The sequence below is a fragment of the Brachyhypopomus gauderio genome, unplaced genomic scaffold, assembly GCF_052324685.1.
Source record: "Brachyhypopomus gauderio isolate BG-103 unplaced genomic scaffold, BGAUD_0.2 sc37, whole genome shotgun sequence".
Lineage (NCBI taxonomy): Eukaryota > Metazoa > Chordata > Actinopteri > Gymnotiformes > Hypopomidae > Brachyhypopomus > Brachyhypopomus gauderio.
In genome coordinates, this window is record NW_027506867.1 from 3,329,022 (window position 1) to 3,355,441 (window position 26,420).

Consider the following 26,420-nt stretch of genomic DNA (forward strand, 5'->3'; position numbering starts at 1 on the left):
AACACAATGACTTCCAAAGAGGGACTCAAACACAGGGAGTACAAGTACCAAACAAATCAAGACAAACTAGAAACACCTGAAATCAAGGAAGGAGGGACAGACAAGACAAGGCGAACAACAGAAGACACGGACCGGACTGACAGCAGGGAAAGCATAGAAACAGGGCGAGATAAACAGACAAGGAAAACACAGGCACATGGAACAGGGGACCGGAGTGACGCTAGAGAGGGGGCGTAGCCCCACGTGACATGTTTGTTCTAACTAAGTGTTTGGTTTCTGGCAGTCAGGGAAATCAGAAGGTTTATGCAAAGTTGCACCCAATTCCTTTGCTCTATGTGCTGCCGCATGAGGTGATTAAATATTACTGAAAGTAATAATTCTACACAAAATTGTCCATATTTTTTAAACTGCCATCAGTTTAACTATTATATAAAATTATTGAATTAAATTAAATTCTTAATCTCCGGGTCTAGGTTGTAAATTATTAATGCATTATTACCTGAGTGGTTGCTTGCATAAGTTTGTGTGTACCTGGTGAACAGCACACACCTCTCCTCTCCTCTCAGCTCCTCCCTAACAGACACCTGAACCAGATAAAATGGTAGGTCAAACCCATAATTCTGGAATTCATTCTCAAAGCACTCAGAATGTCATTCTCAAAGCACTCATCTCAGAGAGTGTCGTGGGGTCCTGTGACCTAGTGCACTCCTACAGATTTGTCTTTCCTCCCATCCACGCACAGGGACACGGAGTCTCGATCATAGGCAGCTGGCTAAGGTGAGCTAGTCTCTATTCTTCAGCTTGTTCAAAATCCTTTGTAAATGGTTAATGTTATAATAAATATGTTTATTATAATGGACTGTTATGTTAAACGAAGGTTTAAATATGTAGACATAACTTAAATATTCACCTTATTTATAAGCATCACCTTATTTTAAGCATTAATTAGTGGTGAATTGTTCATTAGTTTAGTAATGTAGTAATGTAAATTCATGATTTAGGTTTCAGTCAGAATATTGTAGTATAATGGGTTCTAGAGCTGTACCTGACTAGAATATTTAGATTATTATCACTTTCATTCGTTAAACTTGTTTCATCCAGAAAACAGTATCCATCTTAATCAGCATTTAGGTATACTTATCTCTATTGCCAATTTACATTCAAATCAGCTAAAATGCCATGCATAACTGAATGTTTGATGCCATTCGACCTTTTCAGAGCAGGTTTATCTTGTTTTTAAAAATATGTTTGTTAGCTGTGTTGAGTTTTCCACAGTATACCCAATATTTATCAAGCCCATTGTAAATATTGTAACAAACATGCAAATTCAATAAGACATTAGTGACTAGATGTCTTTCACACAAAAAGTTGGAAAATCTGGATGTGTCTAGAAGCAGCTCACCTTGTCTGTCTTGTTATGCTTGTGCTTGTTATGCTATGTCATTTTTGACATCATTATGGCTTCTTTCTTAATTAACAACATATATCAAATATAGACATATACATTGGAAAAAACATTTTTATATAACAGTTTTATATAACATCTGATAACATATATGAATGCTGTATTTATAATGCATTATAAATGCATTTTTAATGATGATGAATTACTTTTGTCATGCTGAATGATACTTTTGTCATGCTTTTACAACTAACTAAAATGATTTCTGAAAATGTCAACTTGAATTTGAAGCTGAAACATAAAATTAGCTTGTAAAGAAAAGAAAGTGGCTCTTGTTGAAATAGCCTACAACTTCCTGCACTCTGTATATACTGAATACTGCATATTGGTCCTTGTACCTTTCCAGTATGCGACAAAATCAAAGCATACTATGCGGTCACATGAACGTGTAACCACCAGAGATTAGCGCTTGCTTTGAAGTTTCAAAATGTCAGACTATTAGAAGATGAGAGAAGACGTAGAAGATTTTAAGAACAGCTACCGTTATAGTTTTCATTTTGGAGGAGTTTAACGTTTATGAATAGCCTACCACACAGTTATCACTACCGGTATCCATAGGGCTAAAAACCAATAGCCTACAGTATTTAGCTATCAACTTCTTGTCCAATACTGAAATTAAATGTTACTGCAATTTGCTACACATACTTTATGTAAATCTACTAACCTTTTAAAATGTATAAATAAAATAAAGCTCTGGGCAATATTGAATCTTAGATTTTAGTTGACTTAATTGATTTTGCAAAACACAAACAACCCCCCACCCCCCAGAAAAACACACATGAAATTTAAAATTTGATATATGAATATGATTAATATATTTTTAATTTTGCAAAAATATTAATGAATAATAATGAATCCAATAATTTCAAACACAAATTTATTGAAGATACACATTCTAAGCATATTACCAATTCCTATTGTTTAACCCCTTCATACAGCTTGACAGGAGGTGTCATTACTGTAAACTTAATCTCAGTACACCTGTCCTTTGTCTGTACTTCAGTGATGCAGAGATGTCACAACCTACTGACAACTCCCTTGTCCATGCTCTCGAGGGGGAGTGCCATCACAGCTGGGGAAAGGCCCTGGAGGGCATTCTTCTTTATTGGCTTACCAATGCCACAATCAGGGCCGGCCCTTCCATTAGGCAATATAGGCAAATGCTAGGAGCGCCCCAGTGCATGCGTATTTGCGTATGTTTTTATTTATTACAAATAAACGTGAAAATAAAATCCAGATAATCATAATTTAATTGTTAAATCATAATTTAATTGTTGTGTAATAATATTAGTCAAATTAATAATTATTATAATAACAACACACAACACCTATCAACCGCGCTTTGGCAAAAGCTCCAATTAAAGTGGTAACTGATTCGGGACTTTTCTAGCACCTGCTGAATTGTAATTGAAGGGTGCTTCGTTTTAATATGAGAATGCATGTTGATGTGTTTCCATCTTTGGCGGATAATTTTTGTAAGCAGATCTTACACACTGACTCATATGAGTTTGCTGGCTCTCCTTTTTATTTGAAACAAATCCAAAATGCTGCCAATCTGTGAAAGGAATGCCACCTGATCTCCACCTAACCAGCCTCACCTGACGCTCATCACCACACCCCCTGTATCTATACTTATACGCCCACATTCCACTTCTTAGTCACGAAGTATTGCCGACTCATGCCGCATACCAAGCCTTTCAATTACCTGTCTGCTCTCCTGTGTTCTGACCCTCGCTTACGTCCCCGACCTTGTCTCCTGCCTAGTCCCTCTGTACCTCCTGACTTCTGCTCCCGTTATGACTCTGGACCGTCCTGACCACGTCAAGAAAACGCTGTTGGTACTGATCCTAGTGCTAGTGATACACCTGCCTGTTTCTGTACCAGTGTCTCATTTCAATAAAAGGGGTATTCTTCCGCATTTGGATCCCTCTCTGCCTGATCAATACATTACAATCTGTAGCAGTGGTGTTTTTCTTTGAAACCAGCTCGCTTGACTCACAACTAACACTCATCGTCATTGTGGCTTTTTCCCCTCTGATCTTAGTGAACACCACCACTCCATAACCAATCAGTGAGCTCCAACTGTTGACCCCGCCCACAGATGTTTTTAATGAATGCGAAGTACAGATTTGGCATGTTGCGTCACATCACGTGGTTAATATACTGCCACAATTTTACAATTCTGTCATCATAATGCCCAATCCTAGTACACTGAAAAAAAAAATGGAGTATGGTTTACTTCAAAAAACATAAGTTTTTCCACATAAAAAACAGCAAGTAAATTTAACAAAGCACATATTCAAGTAATATTTACTCATAATTCTCAGAGTATTTAACTACAAATGTTTCAGTAAATGTTACTTTGCAACACGTTATGTACACTAATTATACAATTAGATTTTACTCAGTGTGCTTTAGTAGATTTTACTACAACAATGTAGGCACATTCTCCCATGGCTTTTATTATTTACGTAATAGTAATACGTAATAAATTACATAATAATTTTTGAAGTTCTTTAGTAATGCTTAACTGCCAAATATTTTGTTTATTACAATATAAATTTCTGATACAAAACACGCATCAAAATGTTATATGCAGAGAAATCACCACATACATATTGCAAAGAAGCTAGAAAATTGCAGCAACAGTAACACCAGCAGTGCATCAATATCACGCCAGAGAAGAACTCTTCACTCTTATGAACACCTATATAAAGCGCAACCTCACTCACCTCTCTATTCTAGCTACTAGACACGGTAATGGTGCCTTAGATGAACTCAAGTGGCATTCTGGGTAATGAATGCCCCACCCCCTACTAAATAACAACTTCAGCAGCAGGTTCACACTACACGATTTTAGGCTGGTTTTTCAGTCGCCGATTGTTTTTTGTAGATCGCCGACAGAAACCTGTGGTCGGAGGCAAATCGGCGATCACTCGGCGCTCGCTCAGTCGTGTAGTGTGAACTGCTGAAAGACGCTCGCCGAGCCATCGCCGACTCATGGCAGATGCCCGCCAAATATCTAGCATGTTTAATATCTAGCCCAGTTGGCGACTGATGCCAGGTTCACACTACACGACTTTTCAGTCGTCAGGTTTTTGTGCCATTCGCACTACACGACTGGTTGTGCTGTAATCGCGAGTCTTTCAGTTGTTGTGGCTTTCACACTACATGACTGATCAGAAACGCGGGCTCACGAATTACACGACTGGGGAATCGCCGACTCATCTGGCTGCCGTCCAAAAACACGAGAACACGAAAACGAAACTCTCGCGAGAACCAGCAACAACACCACGTAGAAGAAAAAAACAATGTACATGTATTCCACATTTTTGTTAATATTATTTTTTTTACCGTTTAAACACTCCATAGTCCCAAGTTTCCAGAATGATTTCATCTCTCCATTGAATTGCACTATTTCTCAAGTGCTGACACAATAACTTAAACACAGTGTTGTAGTAAAGTTGTAAGAAAGGTGAGGATTTTGTGTGTTTGCTGGGTTACTGTTTTGAAAGCATTCTTGAAAGTTTTTTACATTCTTCAGAGATATCTTCAGCGGTGCCGCGGTTCTCTCTCCGCGTTCCCATTGGCTGTAGCTAGACGCTGCTGCCAACTCTCATGCCCCGTCCACACGACGCCAGGGATTTTTAAAAACAGAGGTTTTTGTCTCCGTTGTAATAAATATCTCCGTCCACACGATCAGAGTTTTCAAAAATATTTACGTTCACACGACGCCGGAGATTTTTAAAAATTGAGGTTTTTGTCTCCGTTTTCAAAAATATCTCTGTCCACACGGCTGCGTATCAGCTGCGTATCCATGCTGAACAAGCTGAGCGAATGTAAACAAAAAAAAGACATGCGCAGACTCACTATGTGACGTCAGCGTTTTCCTAAACATGCGTTTTCCCCGTCCACACGAATACGCCGAGACCGGAGTTTTCAAAAGTCTCCACCTTGGAAGGCGTTTTCAAAAACCTCCGTTTTCGGTGACCGAAAAGGCCGTTCTCGTGTGGACGGGAGGCTGAAACGGAGACAAAAACCTCAGTTTTTAAAAATCTCCGGCGTCGTGTGGACGGGGCCTCAGTCGCCGACTGCTAGATATTAAACATGCTAGATATCTGCCGGTCGTCTGCGACGAGTCGGCGACCACTCAGCGAGCGTCTTTCAGCAGTTCACACTACACGACTGAGCGAGCGCCGAGTGATAACCGATTTGCCTCCGACCACAGTTTCTGTCGGCGATCAGTCGGCGACTGAAAAACCAGCGTAAAATCGTGTAGTGTGAACCGGGTATTACACGACTGGGGAATCACCGACTCATCTGGCTGCCGTCCAAAAACACGAGAACACGAAAACAAAACTCTCGCGAGAACCAGCAACATCCTCATTACACTGGCTGCCAATTAGATTCCGTATTGACTATAAAATACTTTTATTAACATATAAAACGCTGCATGGCTTAGCTCCAGACTATCTTAGTGAACTTATTGAACAATATAACCCAGCGCGTTCACTTCGCTCACAGGACACAGGGTTATTAACTGTTCCTAGGATCAAAAAGATCACAGCAGGTGGAAGAGCCTTTTCTTTTAAAGCTCCACAATTGTGGAATAATCTTCCTGCCTCTATTCGGGACTCAGACACAGTCTCAATGTTTAAAACTCGATTAAAGACTTATCTGTTTAGTTTGGCCTTTGATTAATCTGTTACATATTTACTACATCACGTATCTTTTCTCTGAGGTTCACCTGGAGAGTAACATTGCAGTCGGAGCCTACAATACCAGCATCACTGCTCTGACACGGAATGAAAGCCTGGCGTTCATCAACAGACATTTACAGTGACAATATCAAAACCCAGAACTTTCATTTTTACCTTTACTTAGTCTGATTGTGTGATATGTGTGTGACTTGTGTATTTGTCTGTATTTTGTGTAATTTGTGTGTTAACGGGCCGCCCAATGGAGGATGGGTTCCCTTTTGAGTCTTGGTTCTCCCGAGGTTTCTTCCTATTCCCCACCATCATAGGGAGTTTTTCCTCGCCACTGTCACCTTTGGCTTGCTCATTAGGGTTCTGGACCCATAGTATTGTTAACCTTTTAAATCCTGAAAGCGCTTTGTGACAACATGTGTTGTGAAAAGCGCTATACAAATAAACTTTGATTTGATTTGACTAAATACATACAGAGAGCCAGAGTGTAGAAATGATGTGAAGAATGCACGATTAACATAAACTAGACATAAGACAGAGAGTATGAAGTATGAAGGGCAACAAAGTACTCACGAACACAATGACTGACAACGAGGGATAAAACAGGATTAAATAGACTGAAACAGGGAAGTGAACAAGGCACAGGTGGGAAACACTGAGGACAGGGGTGTGACAGACTGAGGGAACTATGGAAACGGGCAAACGAGGCAGGACAAGGGAGGGGGCGGAGCTGGGCGTGACAGTATCATACGATTTCTTCCTCCAAAAATTCAATCATCAATCAATCAAATTTTATTTATATAGCGCTTTTTTACAACAGTTGTTGTCACAAAGCAGCTTTACAAGTGCCGAGTCCTAGCCCCTAGTGAGCAAGCCAAAGGCGACAGTGGCAAGGAAAAACTCCCTAGTTTTTTTTGCATGAGGAAGAAACCTTGAGAGGAACCAAGACTCAGGGGGGGAACCCATCCTCCTCTGGCCGACACCGGTCACCATGACAACAACAACAATTTACAATTTAACATCCAATTTAAGGAAGCATGTAGAGGTAAGATATTTTCATAGGCCTACTGGTCATTTATCTTAATGAGAAATCTAACAATATTTTACAGCAAACCGTTTCTTTGTGTATGTTAAAATAAGTCAGACGTTATCATTGTATCTATTTTGTGAAAACTGGCTGCCTTTATGGGCAGCATGGTGGCTTGGTGGTTAGCAAGTTTGCCTCTCAGCACTGGGGTCTTGGGTTCAAGTCCCTATCTGAGTGGAGTTTCCATGTTCTCCCTGTGTCTGCGTGGGTTTCCTCCGGGATCTCCGGTTTCCTCCCACAGTCCAAAAACATGGAGGTTAGATAAATTGGCAGTCCCAGACAACTCCCCGAGTCTGTATCTCTCCCTGAGTGTGTGTCTGTGTCTCTCTCTGTTCAACAAAAACAAGTTGTTGTCTGAGTGTGTGTGCATGAATGTGTGTGTGTGCTTGTGTGCCCAGTGGTGGATGGTGCTCTGCCACTAGGGTCTGTCCTCTCTTCCCTTCCTGCACCCCATTCAGTCTCCCAGGGGCTGTGGATCCCGGTAGAGAGTACGCTGTGCGCAATTGGCTGCCGCTTCTCGCCGGTGTGTGATTGGTTGTCTGTAACGTAGCTGTGTTAACAATTGTAAAGCGCCTTGGGTATCTAGATAAGGCGCTATATAAATTGAAACATTCATTCATTCATTCAACTGCCTTAGCAACGCATTCGGTACTCGATATAGTTCATAGTATTTGGAGCTTCCAGTTAAATGCATTGATATTGTAAAATAATAAACATTTGAACATAGCACTTTACGTTAGAAAACAAATTATATTTAGTAGGGTTTATATGCCGAGCATGGTGCTAAAAGAGTTAGCAGGTAGCTGCTAGTTGATATTTTGTCTTAAAGTTTGTGCTTTTGTTTATGCTAAAACTACCTAAAGTATTCTGCAATAACCAAAATATTCTGTATCCCAGTGGTTCCCAAAGTGGGGGGCGCGGAGCTTGGAAGTAAAGCCTGGTTTATACTTTCGTGAGTGACCATAGCGCGTGACTCCACCCACCTCACGGGACCCTGCACGAACGGTGGAAGCGTTTATACTTTCGCGAGCTTCACTGCAGTGTTCTCCGAAATGATAGGTGGCAGTGGAGAATAAAAAACCCCTGCAAAACCGGTGAAAGAACATTTTTACATGACGCTACAACAGGCAATACACACACACACACACACACATATATATATATATATATATATATATATATATACATACATAGATCTATATAGATAGAAATATACATCTATGAATCTGCGCGAATGGTGGAGGCGTTTATACTAGCCGCGTCACATTCTTTGTAGTTTTGTCCGAAACGATGTGTGGTAGTATAAAGAAACACCCCTCAAAAACAGGGGAAGAAACATTTATCTGATGAATTTTAATGTTGCTTTGTGTTTCAGGTTTGAAAAGTGTTGGAATTTAGGCTAAAGTACTTGAAAATGCTTGAAATTGTAACTACTTTGTTTCACAACAAATATCTGTCTGACTGAACAGTTCTAACAAATACGAGCCTCTTGTAATTCCAGGACGAAACATGAGAGAACGTGAAGACGTTAAGATTGGGCGGTTTGAAAATAAATAACCATTATTTAATGTGATTAAAAAGCGAATTATTTCGAATCATTTCGAGTATATGTGTAAATATTTAACTTAATTAAGTTTAATGTGCTGGGAAATATTGAACTGGACCTTGAAAGTGACGTACAAGTGCTTTAATTCCACCTTATAAAGGTGTATGAACCCTGCAAACACAACTTTGTTCATTGCGCTGAGGCGCGGCGCGCGCAAAGTTACAAAATTCAAGAGGTGCACGACCTCGCGAATCGACAGCGCGCGAGGCCCTCGCACATGGGCGGAGCCACCGCGATTATGTCATTTTCGCTGCTGATTTTAGTTTAGCCTTTTTAAAAATTATTTGTTAAGTCTGATGCACTTTCTGCCATTCTCACCCAGAGACCGTATATATAAATGGACTGGACGACATGAGTGCAAAGTGAAGCCTCCGTGTGTCAGCTGCCCTCTACTGGCTGGCTGCAGTACAACTTTTAACCCCGCCCATTCCCATGTAAGTGAACGGGCCGGACGAGAAACTTTGAATTTTTATTACACGTAAAATAAGTTTTTTGAGCAATTATATTTTGTCAATTCTATAACACCCCAATGCATTAGTATCTCTCCCAGTGTTTTTCTCTGCAATTAACAGATTTTATAGAAGTTATTAAGTGTTATTTTTTCACTTCCTTCTTTCCTCCTGTACAGACGCTTTTCTGCCAGCTCTGCCTGTCCTTTACTGCTTTTTCATTTATTTGAGTTATATCTACAAGTTAAAGTTATTTTTACATGTTAAAAGGATCCATTACTCGTTACTTCACTTGGTAAGCTTTTTTACATTGATCTATAAAGGATAATTTAGCATTTGACATTCCGACAGTCCGACACTGCGAGCCTCAACCTTGTGAGTTAGTGGTTTTTGTGCACTGTTTTATCAGCAACTGATATTGTTTCCAGCTGTGAAATACCTGCCAGAACTTCTTGGGTGTTAATTTTGGATTTGTATATTTGAGCCTTGTGTGCCCGGTGCTTTTGCGATTATGGCTCATGCTTCCACATCATCTATTTGCTCTGAGTGTATCAAACTGTCTCAGAGGGTTGTGGAACTTCAGGAAAGAATCCATACCTTACATTCTATAAGGGAGGAGGAAGAATATCTGGACTCGATTCTTGCCACACAAACCACTGACAAAACCGTCCCTGTGACTGGCAAAGAAAGAGACGTTTCTCTGCATTGTCGCTGGGATGTACTGGGGGCAAAGCCTAAGCTCATCTCGGCCTCAACTCCTAATCCCGTTAACAACAACAATGATAAGGGTTGGACTCTTGTTCGGGGGAAGGAACGTAGCAGAAACCAGCACAGCAGCGGCGGCAAGCAGCGATCTTCAGAACAGAACATTCTTTTCGATAACAGATATGAAGCTCTCGCCTCAACTGAAGTAGCAGAAATTGAGCAGTCTTATCACAACATACTGCCTCCCTCTCCAGGACATCAAGGACATCAAACACACCCCAATCAGCATCAGAGATCCAACTCCAGTCTGGCTGCTAAGCAACAGCAACAGCATGCAAATAACTCTGGCCATTCGCGGACCAACCACCAGGCTGCCAACTGTGTTAGCCAGCAGCATGCTAACAAGCATGCTAAGAGACGTCCCAACAACCAGCTTGCAATCCGTGCCAATCGACAGCTAACTAATAAGCATGCTAATAGGGTTAGCCATTGGGATGCTAACCATGTTGACCATCGGGGTGCTAACCATGTTAGCCGCCGAGGCAATAACGGTGAAAGGAGACGAGGAACACCGCCACAGCCCAAATCGCTGCTGATTGGAGACTCAGTCATCAGAGATGTATGGAGCAACAGTATTAAGGCCTTTTGCTTTCCTCGTGTTACTGTCTGTGAAGTGATACCCATGATTCCACACATATTGCATGATCATCCAGCTACGGAAAGACTGATTGTACATGTCGGCTCTAGCGATGTTTACAAACTACAGTCTGAGATTCTGAAACAGGATTTTAACCATCTGCTCGACATTCTGGAGTTTTCCCGGTGTGAAGTGTTCATTTCTGGACCGATACCAACTGCACGTCGCGGCAGTGGTCACTTTACCAGACTGCTGGCTCTAAACAGCTGGCTCACTACAGCCTGTGCTCATCGGAAGGTAAACTTCATTGACAATTTCAACATCTTTTGGAGGCGTCCTGAGCTTTTTAAACCTGATCAGCTTCACCCTAACAGGGTTGGGACTCAAATGCTTGTGGATAATCTAATGTATGGAATCACTCACATGCGGAACCTGCACCCAACCGCCAGCAGTAACGTCAGTAATGTCAGTCAAGGAGCCCACCATCTCCTGTCAGAGAATCTGTCCACAGTCTCAGAGGTAAACTCCAGGAGATTGAAGAGATTTTGCAACACTACAGTCTTGTAGGAACTCACCTACTTCTCCTGCACACTGAATTCTCAGGTCTGACACACTGGAACCCATGGTCCTAGTCAGTGTTACATTCCAGTTCTTTTAAATAGCCGGTGGCATGGCTCTCAGAATCAAAATAAAAATGTAATCAGAAGAAAACATAAGGGTGCACAAGTGATGTAGGCGATGCTGATCAAACACACCAAGTCTTTAAAGTCTCCTTACTAAACGTCCGCTCACTCACAAACAAGTATTTTATAATAGCTAAATTAATTGAAGATTATTATCTGGACTTTCTTTTTCTAACAGAGACTTGGCTTGATAGCAATGGAGCAATAGTGCTAGATGAAGCTCGCCTCCCGACTTTAACTATTTTAATGTCTCCAGAGTAAATAAGAGAGGTGGTGGTGTTGCATGTTTTTACCATAAAGCATTCCGCTGTAAGCAGATCTCATTAGGGGAACATCCTATGTTTGAATATCTGGCAGTACAACTCAACAGTACTTATTCAGTTCTTTTGATTGTTATCTATCATCCTCCCAGACTACATGCAGATTTTCTTGAAGATTTTGAAGAAATGCTTTCAAGGATTTTAATTGATTTTGATTATGTTTTAATTGCTGGGGATTTTAATATTCACATGGATATATCCACAAATTCAATCACTTCAGAATTCATAAGGATGCTTAACTCTTTTGATCTCATACAGCATGTATCAGGCCCAACTCATAAGCATGGCCACATTTTAGATTTGATCATTTCTAAACGTATAGAGGTTAATAATACTGAAATTACTGATGTTGCAATCTCTGACCATTTTGGTGTATTTTTTTAAAAATATGTAATTATCTATTAGAACACTCAGTGAAAAGTGCACAATAACCAAGCGTTATCTCAGTGCTGGCAGTGCCGTGGCCTTCACAGACATGATATAGTCCCTCCCTCCTCTCTCAGAAAATGGGAATGAGCTAGTTGAAACATTCACACAGAGAGTTAAGAACTGTATTGATGCTGTGGCACCAAAGGTAAAATAATCTCTGATAAAATTAAAGATGCCCTGGAGAAACACTCCATCTATTGTAAAACTTAGGCAAGATTGTAGGCAGGCTGAGAGTCTAAATTGCAAGTACATTTTGATATTTATAAAACAACATTGCAGAATTACAACAATGAAGTGAAATCAGCAAGGAAAAACTATTTCTCTACCTTAATCAATTCATCCAATAATAACTTGGCTGTCTTGTTCAGAAGTATTGATCAGCTAGTAAACCCCACCTCCTGTGTCTTCCCTGAGACTGTTTCAGTTGAAAAATGTGAGGAGTTTGCTATATTTTTTAGGGACAAGATTACTAGTATAAGGCAGAACATAGCAACAAGCACTAATAGACCATCAACCCTTACATCAGTTACTCAGCCTAACTTTAATATGTCTTATTTCCAAGAAGTTGACATGGTAACACTACTTGATGTGATCTCATCACTAAAATCCTCTACTTGTGAACTGGACCCTTTACCAACATGCTTTTTCAAGCAGGTTCTGAGTGAGCACATTAGCAAATGAAGTTCTAATGATTGTTAATCAGTCTCTGTAATTGGGTGAATTAAATTTTAAATTAAAATTTTAAAACTGCAATGGTTAAACCACTATTAAAGAACATAAATCTTGATCCCACAATAATTAATAATTATCGACCTATATCTAACCTTTCCTTTCTTAGCTAAATAATTGAAAAGTAGTGTCAATCCAGTTGAATGACTATGTCAAAGTAAATCAAATAAATTACACTTTTCAATCTGGTTTCAGAGCTCTCCACAGCACTGAAACAACCCTAGTTAAGGTAGTAAATGACTTGAGATTGAATAAGGATGCAGGCAAACTCTCAGTCCTTTTTCTGCTAGATTTAAGCGCCGCTTTTGACACCGTTGATCATGAAATACTTCTTGATCGACTACAGAGCCGGGTAGGCTTTAGTGGCTTTGTCATAGACTGGTTTAGATCGTACCTAACTGGGCGTGATTACTATGTAGCATTAGGTACCTCTTCCTCCACACGTCAAAAAATAACTTGTGGCGTCCCCCAAGGATCAATTCTTGGGCCGTTTACTATTCAAACTATATATGCTTCCGTTACCACACATCATTAATAAACATGGTATTAGTCATCATCAATATGCAGATGACACTCAACTTTATATTTCGCTAGAACCTAAAGCCCTAAAATCAATTTGCTCACTGTTTGACTGCATAGATGATATACAGACATGGATGCCTGACAATTTTCTGCAGTTAAATAAACAGAAGACAGAGGTTCTTGTTCTTGGCAGTGATTCACAAAGGAATAATGTCCAGACTTATTTAAATCAAATGAATCTGAATGCCAGACAATGTGTTAAGAACCTGGGGATCACCTTTGATAATGAGCTCAGCTTCAAATCACACATCATGATTACATGCAAGACAGGTTAGATATGTTCCAGTCAGATCTCTCAGGTCTTCAAACAGTAATCTACTAGTGATTCCTAAAAGCCGATTAAAGATTGGCGAGAGTGCTTTTAGCCACTATGGCCCAAAGCTCTGGAATTCTCTTCCTGAAGAGCTCAGAGGCATTTCATCCCTGCATAGTCTCAAAACATTCCTGTTTAGATCTGAGAAACTCTCTTACTTTATTACATTATGTTGTCTGTTATTTTCTACATCTAATTATCTTAATAGTTGTATCTTATTTACTTTACTTTTTTACTTTTGATGTTTTAATATTTTTATCTTTAATTTCTTTTAACATTTTCTTTTGTCTTATCTCCTTTTAATGTTTCTTTTTATTTATACTTTAAAGCACTTTGAGTTGCATGTATGTATGAAAGGTGCTATACAAATAAAGATTTATTATTATTATTATTATTATTATTTAAAGGGGTGTGGCGATAAGAGACATCTAATACCAGACGTTCAAATGTGAACGCGCTCAACAGCAAAGCTCTGTCAAAACTCTTGACAGCAAAACTCTCGACAGCAGTATTAAAATCTTTTACCTTTGTTTATTTTGTAAAACGTCAAAAGTGACTATACTGGTGGGCGTATCCTAACGAATGTTGGGGCGGAGATACTGTCTCTGGAGGAGATACTGTCCTGCCTACCGGTTCTAATGGGCATGCTCTGCACAAGCGCACCCTGTAACGCTCGCAGGAAGGAGGCACGATGAGCGTCGCAAGGTGCAACACAAAACGTTTATTAAGAGACTCGGACGTGTAAGCTCCGGGCGGAGCGCGAGCACGAAACAAACACACTCACGCTGACACAAAACTTTAGACAAAGACGAGCACAAGACACTGCGCGAACGCACATTAAATAGATGATTAACACAGACCCTTGTGATCTCGAGACAAGGCACAGGTGAGACCACGAACACGCTCACAAACAACCCACACCCACGAAGTACATACATGGACATAACGACATGCAGACAATGTAGCGGCACGCCCACAGGGAAGGGTCCGGGACTGTCACCGTAACAGAACCCCCCGCCAGGGGCTTGCTACTCCCAGAGCGTCCCGCGCAGCTGGAAAGCCCTGAACCTACACCGACAGGCAGGTCCGGAGCCGCCGGGATTACGAGCCTCCGAAAGCCGTCTCCCCCGATGGTGGGAACCGCCATGAACAGCCCTAGAACACCTTCCCTGGGAAGACAAGGGAAAATAAATTAAACAATGGCACAGCAACAAACACGCACACAGGAACATGAAACACAATACGGGGATCGACACAGGCATAGGCAGCCATGGCATCGCTCCGGCTGCTTGCCAAAGTGCAAGCGGAGGCGCGGTCTGTCCTGGGGTCGCAGACGCAACGGGCGGTACAGGAGGCGGAGTTCCCTCGGTCTTCGGGATGTACCTCCGCCCGCCCGCCCGCAGGCGTTGTGCTGCTCGGGACTCTCGCTGACCGTGCTCCCGATGGCTTCCCTCTGGGAGCTTCTGCCTTCCTTCTGGGCGCCACCGGAGTCCTGGCTCTCTCCCGCGCGCTGGCTGGGGTCCGTGGTGTCTCCACGGGCGCGCTGAAACCCCACCTCGGACCGCTGGCTGTACCAGGACCCCTTCGCGCTCCCGAGGATGCCATCGCCTCGCCCCTCACCGTCTCCATCTCCTACTCACTCTCGGAGACGCTGCGGCCAAGCGACATAGGCTCCTCTGGGGTCGGGCAGCGGGAGCAGTCCATACCGCTCTCCTCCGAAGGGACCCGCATGGTGACATCCGAGCACTGAGCGTCACTATCCTCGTCATCGCTCTCGCTGTTGTGCTCAGAAGGGAGCAGGTCAACGGAGGGAGAGGTGCTGACGTTCTCATATCCCACGCCGTAATACTCGGTCAGAGCAGAGTACAGTCTGATACAGAGACCCCATTACTGTAGCTGCTGCACATAACCTGAGGTCCATCACATGATCCTTATTCCCATCACATGTGAACAAGACCATCAAGATGCTTAAACTCTCCCACTTGCAGTTCATGACCTCCAATCTCCAACATATTATGGTACAAACAACGTGATGCTAAATGTGCAAACAAAAGCAAAATATATTGTGGGAAAACGGAATGCGAAGCTCGAGGGTGGTTTCTCCTGCTGCCACCGGAGAATCACCGATTCAGCTCTAGACAAGGCTCCCGCAATCAGCAGTGACAATCTACAGCTGTCCTTCCCCTTACTTAAGGAGGATAGCTGTAGTATCTCACTGCTGAATTGCTTAGCCTCCATGCTGTTCGTTGGTCGACCACTTCCTTGTCTCAAGTCATTTGGTGTTCCGTCACCAGTATTTCTTTCGTTCTCTCCCTCCTTCCCTTTGTTATTCGAGTACTTTACTCCCGAGCCGCTACCTGGCCTCCCTCAAGTTTTTGTTTGCTGTTATTTCTCAATCTGGGTTTGGTTTGGGAATGGTTTTTGATTTTGTTGCAGCATCTGCCTGCCTGCCAGTTACTTCCTCTGGCGTCCTTTGTTCGTTTTGGTTTTGCGTTTATTCCTTCCCTTTATTACGAATTTTCTGAGTTTTGTTTCGTTTTACTCTTCTGCTGTTTCTATTGTTCAGCCCTCTTTTAGGAGAGTTTTTTTTCACATTTCACAGAGTTTATTTTGTCTGTTGTCATGTCTGGCTCCGCCCCTTTCTTGTACCTCGTTGTTTTTACGTTGTCACGCCCCCTCCCTGTCCAGCTGTACCGTGTTAGACAATCATAGTGTTCAATGAGTATGTGTGGGTATATATACAACCTATGTCACTACTTACCTTCGGGCATCATTATCGGTATTTCAGCTCCTGGTCATTCTTTGGTTGTTGTGTTTCTTCTACCTTCGAGTTTACTTACGGTTTATGGTGTTTTGGGTTTTCGGTATGTTGGGTCTCAGTGTTGTGTAACGTGGTTTACGTCATGGGTTTGTTTGAGTGCGTGTTGCTTGTTAATGTAGTTCTGCAATGTGGTCGATGTTTAGGGTTTGTTTGAGTGCGTGTATCTAGTTCATGTAGTTTGTCTCCATAGTTTGTTACAGGTTTGTTGGAGTGCGTGTTGCTTGTTCATGTAGTTCGATAACGTGGTTTATGTTACAGGTTTGTCTAGAGTGCGTGTATCTAGTTCATGTAGTTTGTCTCCATAGTTTATGTTACAGGTTTGTTGGAGTGCGTGTTGCTTGTTCATGTAGTTCGATAACGTGGTTTGTGTTACAGGTTTGTCTAGAGTGCGTGTATCTTGTTCATGTACGATCCCTTGTGCTGTTAGTAAGTTCTCTTCGTTCTGTTTGTATTTAGTTTTCGTGTTCGTGTATGGTTGTTTCTTGCTTCACGTATTCCTGTTCATGTCAGTGTATGCAACTGTTAGTTGTACTCTTGTGTTTAGTCCGGTCTAGCACCTTTGTCGTTTCTGCTGTCTGAATTCAAGTGTGTGTTCTGTTTATCATGCCTCGTCGCTCACGTGCAACTCGCGTGTCCTCAGGCCATGTCAAACATGTAATAAACCCCACTAAGATCGTACGCTCTGCTTCGCATGTGTGTCCGCCCCTCTATGATACTACAGCCCCACCGTTACAGAATGATGCCCCTAGTAAGGACACAGCGAGCGAGTATCACGAGACTGTACTTCCTGAACCATACGTACAAGACGATTCACAGTTTAACATGTTTCCTGTGGATCTCCACTACAGGCTACAGAACGGCATACCGTTCGATTTGCCGTCGTCGATTAGCCCACCCCATGTGTATAATGGGGAGGGACCCCTGGAGGGGTTTATTCTGCAAAGCAGTTTGTTTTTTGCCTCTCTACTGTGCCCAGAGCCACCAGGTTTTGTAAAGGTTAGATTTCTGTTACAATTCCTTGAAGGAACAGCTCTACAATGGGCACATATATTAATGACAAAGAGAGCAGAGGAAATGAGAACCTTGGAGGGATTCTTTGGACTGCTCCGGGCTCGGTTTGGTACATACAACGCTAAGCAATGGAAACGCGATTGGTCCAACCCTGAGGAGGTAGCAGCCTTTAGGGCTGGATGGTTCTCCAGCGCTCCGTTGGCCGCCCTGCCTACGCCTGACGCCCTGCCTACGCCTGACGCCCTGCCTACGCCAGCGCCGCCGGTTCCTGCTTCGCCAGCGTCCGCGCCAGAGGTCCACGAGTGTCCTGCGTCCGCGCCAGAGGTCCACGAGTGTCCTGCGTCCGCGCCAGAGGTCCACAAGTGTCCTGTGTCCGCGCCAGAGGTCCCGGAGTGGCCTGCCTGCGTGTGTGAGGCCACGGAAAGGTTGGCGAGTGTGCCACAGACCCAGGAGGGGTCTGCACCTGTTCCCTTGCCTTGTAGGTCTGAGCCATCGCCGCCTGTTCCTGCTACCCGGAGGGGTTCGACGCCGATGCTGCCGGTTCCTGCTTCGCCAGTTCTCACGCCCCGGACGGGGTTGACGCCAGCGCCGCCAGTTCCCGCTGCCCGTCAGCGGACCCCGCCTGTTCCTGTCCCGGCGACCCAGGAAAGGTCATCCTCGCCGGCTGCTGTACTGACGGCCCAGGAGAGGTCGTCCTCGCCGGCTGCTGTACCGACGACCCAGGAGAGGTCGTCCTCGCCGGCTGCTGTACCGACGGCCCAGGAGAGGTCGACCTCGCCGGCTGCTGTACCGACGGCCCAGGAGAGGTCGTCCTCGCCGGCTGCTGTACCGACGACCCAGGAGAGGTCGTCCTCGCCGGCTGCTGTACCGACGACCCAGGAGAGGTCGTCCTCGCCGGCTGCTGTACCGACGACCCAGGAGAGGTCGTCCTCGCCGGCTGCTGTACCGACGACCCAGGAGAGGTCGTCCTCGCCGGCTGCTGTCCCGACGACCCAGGAGAGGTCGTCCTCGCCGGCTGCTGTACCGACGACCCAGGAGAGGTCGTCCTCGCCGGCTGCTGTACCGACGACCCAGGAGAGGTCGTCCTCGCCGGCTGCTGTACCGACGACCCAGGAGAGGTCGTCCTCGCCGGCTGCTGTCCCGGCGACCCAGGAGAGGTCGTCCTCGCCGGCTGCTGTCCCGGCGACCCAGGAGAGGTCGTCCACGCCGGCGCCTGTTCCCGCGACCCAGGAGAGGTCATCTACGCCGGCGCCTGTTCCCGCGACCCAGGAGAGGTCGTCCACGCCGGCGCCTGTTCCCGCGACCCAGGAGGGGTCGTCCACGCCGGCGCCTGTTCCCGCGACCCAGGAGAGGTCGTCCACGCCGGCGCCTGTTCCTGCAACCCGGACGGGGTCACCGCCACCGCTGTTGCCGCAGCCTGTTCGCGCGGCTCAGAGGGGGTCAGCATTGGACTCGGAGGCCCGGAAAGGGTCCGTACCTGCTACTGCGGTCCATGTTGGCTTGGGACTGGTCGAGAGGACCACACGGCCTGTGCTCAAGGGTTACCTGCCCGCTGCAGAAACACTGTTTAGGCCTGCAGAGGCCCACCAGACTACCCGAGAGACTCTGAGTGAGTCTGAGCTCCCTATAGGTTTCGACCCAAGGACTATGCCTCTTTTCTCATCGCCTGTTCCAGGATTTGTATTGGTCCCAGTTAGTGCTGTTATACCAGTGTCTGTGTGTGTTCCTATGCCTGTCCCAGTGGCTGGTGTCATCGTCTCTGTTCCGGTGGTTATGTGTCTTGCTCGTTATGTAACCCATCTTGTTCCTGTGCCCATTCATGTCGTGTGTCGTATACTTACCTCAGTGTTTTCTGCCTCTCGTGTTGCCAGTCCTGTTCTCCGGTCTGGTTCTGGTCCTGAGTCACGCACTGGTCCGGTCCCTGCTTCTTCTTGCCCGTCTGTGTTTTCGGTTTCGGTCCCTGGTTCGTCAGCTACTATCCTCCCACATCTGTCATTCGTGTCTGGTCCTACCCCCAAATCTTCTGTGTCTGCATTCTCTTGTTTGGCTGATCCTGTGTCCTAGAGTATGGTTCCCCTCATTGATTGTCCTTGTTCTGCCTGGTTGTGTGGTTGTTTTTGTGTTGCTTCGTTCCTGTTTTGGTTTCTGGTCATTGGTGGGTGGTTTTCTTTTGGCGGGGGTTTTCGGTTTCTTGTGTGCGCACCCTGGTGGAGTGCGCCTTTGTGGGGGGGTTCTGTCATGTCTGGCTCCGCCCCTTTCTTGTACCTCGTTGTTTTTACGTTGTCACGCCCCCTCCCTGTCCAGCTGTACCGTGTTAGACAATCATAGTGTTCAATGAGTATGTGTGGGTATATATACAACCTATGTCACTACTTACCTTCGGGCATCATTATCGGTATTTCAGCTCCTGGTCATTCTTTGGTTGTTGTGTTTCTTCTACCTTCGAGTTTACTTACGGTTTATGGTGTTTTGGGTTTTCGGTATGTTGGGTCTCAGTGTTGTGTAACGTGGTTTACGTCATGGGTTTGTTTGAGTGCGTGTTGCTTGTTAATGTAGTTCTGCAATGTGGTCGATGTTTAGGGTTTGTTTGAGTGCGTGTATCTAGTTCATGTAGTTTGTCTCCATAGTTTATGTTACAGGTTTGTTGGAGTGCGTGTTGCTTGTTCATGTAGTTCGATAACGTGGTTTATGTTACAGGTTTGTCTAGAGTGCGTGTATCTAGTTCATGTAGTTTGTCTCCATAGTTTATGTTACAGGTTTGTTGGAGTGCGTGTTGCTTGTTCATGTAGTTCGATAACGTGGTTTGTGTTACAGGTTTGTCTAGAGTGCGTGTATCTTGTTCATGTACGATCCCTTGTGCTGTTAGTAAGTTCTCTTCGTTCTGTTTGTATTTAGTTTTCGTGTTCGTGTATGGTTGTTTCTTGCTTCACGTATTCCTGTTCATGTCAGTGTATGCAACTGTTAGTTGTACTCTTGTGTTTAGTCCGGTCTAGCACCTTTGTCGTTTCTGCTGTCTGAATTCAAGTGTGTGTTCTGTTTATCATGCCTCGTCGCTCACGTGCAACTCGCGTGTCCTCAGGCCATGTCAAACATGTAATAAACCCCACTAAGATCGTACGCTCTGCTTCGCATGTGTGTCCGCCCCTCTATGATACTACAGCCCCACCGTTACACTGTTACATCCCATTGGTTTCCACGGTCGAGTTTTTCTTTCGCGTTAATTTATTCCACGGCCTCTGTTCGCCTTTTGCCCCATTGTGTATGGTGGTTGTTTTGTTTTGTTTCTTTATTTTTATCGCAAGTCTGCAGCTCTCTCAGCACAGCAGCTCATGCAGATAATGTCTTCCTCCAAATTGTTAACCAACTCTTAACTCTTAGAAGTGTTCATATAATACCAGGTGGATGGACACTTTAAGTGTTACCCCTCTGGGGTAAGACTTATTTTTTGCTGCTGTAATATAGAATTTTTAGGTTAATTCAACAATAGATATTTTGCAGTTGTGTGTTCCATATTGTTACATACAGGATATGTGAATCCTCAGTATCATTAGTATGAAATGGGAACTAGATTCTTAATTTTAAAGAGTCTCCTAGATAATAATAATAATAATAGATTTTATTTGTAACACACTTTTCATTTTGTAAAATCTCAAAGTGCCACAACAAAGGCAAACATTAAGCACTAAAAAATAAAAACAAAAAGTCATCCAATACTATGTATATTAAAATAATTAAAATATAAAATATCAACAGTTATATGCCTTTTTAAAAGATAAGTCTTAAGAAGAGCTTTAAAAGTGTCCTGGCTCTGTGCAGACCTAAGCTGGACCGGGAGACAGTTCCAGAGTTATGGTGCAGCTGAGCAAAAGGCACTGTTCGAAGCCTAATGGGGGGCACCTGGAGGAGCATGCTGCCTGATGATCTAAGGGTGCGGATTGATGTTTGGGGGGTGAGAAGTTCTTGAAGGTATGATGGGGCTTGACCAGTAATATATTTGTATGTAAGCAGAAAGATTTTGTAGTTTATACAGGATGATACAGTAAGCCAGTGCAGTGATTTTAGAATGGGGGTGATGTGTTTATACTTTCTGACTGTCGTTAGGATTCTGGCGGCACTGTTTTGAATTTATTGTAATGCCTGGATGTCTTTGCCAGAAATCCCAATAAAAAGGCTGTTGCAGTAGTCCAGCCTTGAGGAAATTAAGGCATGGACAAGTTTCTCTGCATCTTTGTGAGTCAGAAGAGGACAAAGTTTTGCTGTTTGCTATGTTGCTATGAGGTGGTGAAATGAGTTTTTGCAGAGATGTTTTATGTGAGTATTAAAAGTCAGCTGTGGATCAAACCAAACCCCTAGATTAGTGATTGAGGAGGAGAGAGTGATAATTTGACCATCAAAAGTAAACTGGGATATGGAGGAGGAACAAACTTGATGAAGAGTACCAACAATGAAAGGACAACCCATGTTTACTAATAATATGTCCAAGGGATAACATGTAAATGATAAAAAGAATTGGGCCAAGAACCGACCCCTGTGGAATGCCTCATATGACATGAAGTTGCCTGGACTTATATTAGATACCCCCTCTCTGTGTAAGATACCCTCCAATGGTGTTGTAGAGGCGATCCAGTAGGATGGAATGATGCACTGTTCCACAATGATTCACCAAAAGCCACTTAGGTCAAGAAGAATAAGCAGGGATGGTGACCCTGCATCAGCTGACATTAGTAGATTGTGTTACTCTAAGAACCTAAGGTTTCTGTGCTGTGAAGCCAGACTGGAACATGTTGTTTCCATTGAGATGGTTCTGAAGTTGCAATGCAACTGCCTTCTCTAGGACCTTTAACAAAAAAAGGAAGGTTGGAAATAGGCCTGTAGTTTGCAAGCACTTCCGGGTCTAGTGAAGCCTTCTTTAGGTGGGTAAAATAAGTGTATAAAATAACCTGCTTTTCTTTTTTTTCTTAAGTTTTTCATCAGTAAAGGTGCAGCCCAGTGTTACTGGCTGTAGAGCCTGCCACATATGCTATGGATTTGAGCTGGTACTGAAGCAGATTGCACGTCTCCAGCAGGTAGTAGACCCCAGTGCTATTATCCAGGTCGACCTTGAGGGTGTTTTTCTTACCATCTTTGTTTACTATCTTTATAGGCTGTGTTTACTTGTAATTATGCACGATTCATACTGGTATGTAGAACACTGAGTGGTTCTGATTTTTTATATAGGCAATATGTGGGTATTTGCAAAACCTAATCATGTAAATAAAGACTTTTCCACATATGAGCATCTCATTCAAGGTCAAAGTCAGTTACAATGGTGTCATAGAACAGCACATTCCCCCACTCTCCTGTATGTTGTGGTTTGGTACACCACGTGTGTTTGCTGTATTTATTGTGTTGCTCCGTTGTTACCCTGCCCTTTCTTCACCTGTCCACCTGTTGATTGTTTCCCCTTGTTACTGAGAGCAAATTAAATCAAAGAAAGGTTTCACCCCAAGAAATAAGATTAATTAATCTTATTCTGTTTCTTGTAGTCTGGCTCAGAAGATGGCCATCATCAACCCTGGCAGGTTCCAGTTTAAGACCATCTTCATATTATTGGTGTTCCTAACCTTCGCTGCATTGGTCACTCTCTACATGTCTAATATCTCCATTGGGCACTCCAGAATATGGTTCAGGAACATCACCAATCAAATCCATTCTTATTACATGAGAACTGATATTAACAATAAAACACTGCTCAGTACAACCTCTCTGCCAAATTACAATCAGTGGATAACCAATACCACAGAAGCACAAGTCACTATGAGGACTACACAGGATGTTACAAATATTACTCAGGTGGAAGATACGTATTACCATGAAGCTTACCCGCATAACTACCATTACATCCTGGATGAACCGGAGACGTGTGATCACATGGAGCCCTTCCTGACTCTCATGGTGCCTGTGGCTCCTCAGCAGGTGCAGGCCAGAGATGCCATCCGTAGCACCTGGGGTAATGAGAGTGTGGTGCAGGGCAAAGTTGTGAAGGTCCTGTTTATGCTAGGTCTACCTGGTGGAGAACAGGCTGAGAAGTTGCAGGAGCAGCTATTGTTGGAAAGCCAGCAACACCATGACATCATCCAGAGCAACTTCATGGACACATACATCAACTTGACAATAAAGACCATGGTGATCATGGACTGGCTGGCCACACACTGCCCTCAGTCAAACTACTCCATGAAGATTGACTCGGACATGTTCCTTAACCTCGAAAATCTGATGACCATGCTGCTAGACCCTAACACACCTACAGAAAACTATATAACTGGCATGGTTATGTGGAATCGTCCAGTCGTCAGGAACAAGAACTCCAAGTGGTATGTGTCAGAAGAATTATATCCTGAAGATTCCTACCCTACTTACTTGTTGGGAATGGGTTATGTCTTCTCCAACGACCTTCCGGAGAAGATTGTTGCTGTGTCAAAAAATATAAAGCCATTTAACATAGAGGATGCGTACATAGGTGTGTGCCTAAAACAGCTAGGTATCTCACCGTCAAACCCGCCTAACCCTTCCCAGTTTCAGGCTTATTTTAATGGCAACTATCAACGCAGTAATTTTCTCAAAGTGATTACCACCATCCTAGGTTCCCCACAGCAGTTGGTCACATTTTGGCAGGACATAAAGAATCCTGTGTGATGTTCACAGAGGGAGAGATCTACTCAGGACAACTATTTATATGTGGCATGCCTTGGATGTATGCATTTTATATTAATGGAAAACCTTTTGGGAATTAATTTAATTTGAAATTGAATCTGTATTGTTTTTATATGTAATTATACTTTTTTTTTTTTTTGCAAAATCATAACCTTAATGGGTGTAGTATAAGTGGAAAACATACAAAAAAACATCGTTATGACTGGCCCCTCCCTATCTGTCAGTTACAGTACTTCTTTTAGCATGTGCTCCTTTGTTTCAGTCTCAGTTATCACACCCCCTCATTTAGTTCTTCATCCCTCATGGTTTGCACCTGTGTCAAGTTCGTTTCCTTATTAGTCTGTGTATTTAAACCCCATGTTTTCAGTTATACAGCCTCTGTTGTTTGTTTCCTAGCCTGTGTATTTTGTAGCCTGTTTTTCATTGTCTTTCTGTTTATGTCTGCCAGATTCCTTTGTATTGGTAAACTAACCCTGTACTGTTTACACGACTATGATACTGGATTTGCCTTAAATAAATCTTGGTCTTCCCAGCACCTGTCCGTCTCATGCTTGCTCAGTATTACAATTATGATATATGTGAAGTAGTGTCAGGTTTTACAACAAAGGACTTCCCTCTGGATATTTACTTTAAATATCAAAATCATGAAATGTCAAAAGATTTAATAAAAATAATGATAAAATAAATAATAAATTGTGCTTTAACTGTCAACAACAGATATGGTTACATGTTCTGATGTGGTGTATTACTGTTGCTTGTTTTTATCCAATATCATTACAGCTTATTTTTTTATTGATTTTGTCTGCAGTAAATCCCTACTGTACCCAACAAAAAGCCATACCAGACTGGATGAAGACAGTAAGCATGTGTGTACAAAGATGTGGGTACAAGTCTATCTTAAAACCATACAGAAGATCTTCTATATCTTACCCAATTTGAGGAATACAAATCAAAGGCCTGGCAAGAAGCCCTACGCCATACTCTAAAAGTTTAGAGTTTATGTAGGTACTGTAATAACGATATTTTATATTATATTTCTTTTAGTAATCTGGTAAGCTCCAGTTTATATGTAAAGCAAGCACCACACACCCATGCTCTGATTAAAGTCTTGAGTACTATGAAGGTGGAGGTTCAGGTAAGTAGCTTGCATTTTCTCCAAGGTTAGTCCAGGGAGCCTGTTCCCACTAAAATACAGCACACTTCACACCTCCTTAATTTCCACACGCACTCCCATTTAAAATCACCACATCAATTATTCACACTGCAAACTCGTGTGAGGAACCAACACGCATAAGCCACGCCAACCAGAGTTTGAGGGAGTTGTTTGCCTTGCTGCCAATCTTTCTGATAGAAATGTCAGGTCTGAGGACACTTCCTCCCTGCCACTAGAGATCCGCATCCCCAGAATTCTAGCGGATCATCTTTTACCCTTTCTACCCTCTCTATTTAATACACACTTTAGCAATGTCTCATTGTGAAGCATTGCCAACTTGTTTGAGAGCATACCATCTAAACTATACCTAATTCCCTCTGACTTTCAGATAATTTGGAAATAAATGAAGGTTCAGATTTCTCCTTTTGTACCCTAAAACAGAACAAGTGTCTGCCATCGTTTTGAGAGTAGTGAAGCTACTGTAAAGTAGGATAGCAACTACATTTCAATTCTCATCTGATATCCATCATTTCACCATTAAGTCAAAGATATGGACTTAATGGATATGGATATAAGTCCCACCTCCAAGTTGACGAGATTGGTTTCTTAGGTTTATGATGTAATCAACTCCCAGGCCAACATTTATGAACAAGGCAATTAATCCTCACCTCCTATCACAACAACCACCAAATCCCTTACTACCTTTGTGCTTTTCCTTCCCAAATATGTAACTCTAAGGCCACATCAACTGATTTATCATTTCTTAGCATCAATCAATAATCAGGGAATTAATAACCGGGAATGTGGTGTGTGTGAGTGTGTGTAGCAGTAGGTCTGGGTGACTGGCACTACATGACAGCCAGACTGGTTCATATGGCCTGAAGGCAGCTACAAGTTTACAAATATTATAAAGACAAGAACAAGAACTGCAAGCAAAAAAAAATCTACAAATATGCAAAGACAAACCAAGCTCTCTTGAGCCAAAACACCCACTCTATATCACAGTAATTGCTCAGTGTGCATCACTATGC

At 43.1% G+C, this 26,420-nt stretch overlaps 1 protein-coding gene across 5 annotated transcripts; it reads left to right on the forward strand.

Annotated features, from left to right (window-relative positions):
- Nucleotides 1-637: 637 nt before the first annotated feature.
- On the forward strand, nt 638-24,761 carry LOC143485641 (beta-1,3-galactosyltransferase 2-like). 5 transcript variants are annotated; one of them, XM_076985138.1, is made up of 5 exons: nt 638-777; nt 9,187-9,298; nt 21,360-21,509; nt 22,507-22,609; nt 23,069-24,761. In XM_076985138.1, exon 5 carries the CDS (start codon nt 23,082-23,084, stop codon nt 24,216-24,218), a length of 1,137 nt encoding a protein of 378 aa, XP_076841253.1. In that variant the 5' UTR covers nt 638-777; nt 9,187-9,298; nt 21,360-21,509; nt 22,507-22,609; nt 23,069-23,081; the 3' UTR covers nt 24,219-24,761. The 5 variants fall into 5 exon arrangements, with proteins under 5 accessions (XP_076841253.1, XP_076841251.1, XP_076841254.1 ...); XM_076985136.1 differs by having other exon boundaries at nt 21,360-22,609; XM_076985139.1 differs by lacking the exon at nt 21,360-21,509.
- Nucleotides 24,762-26,420: the final 1,659 nt, after the last annotated feature.

Coding starts and splice junctions, on each gene's coding strand:
- LOC143485641 (XM_076985136.1), top strand. CDS start 23,082: ATGGCCATCATCAACCCTGGCAGGTTCCAGTTTAAGACCATCTTCATA.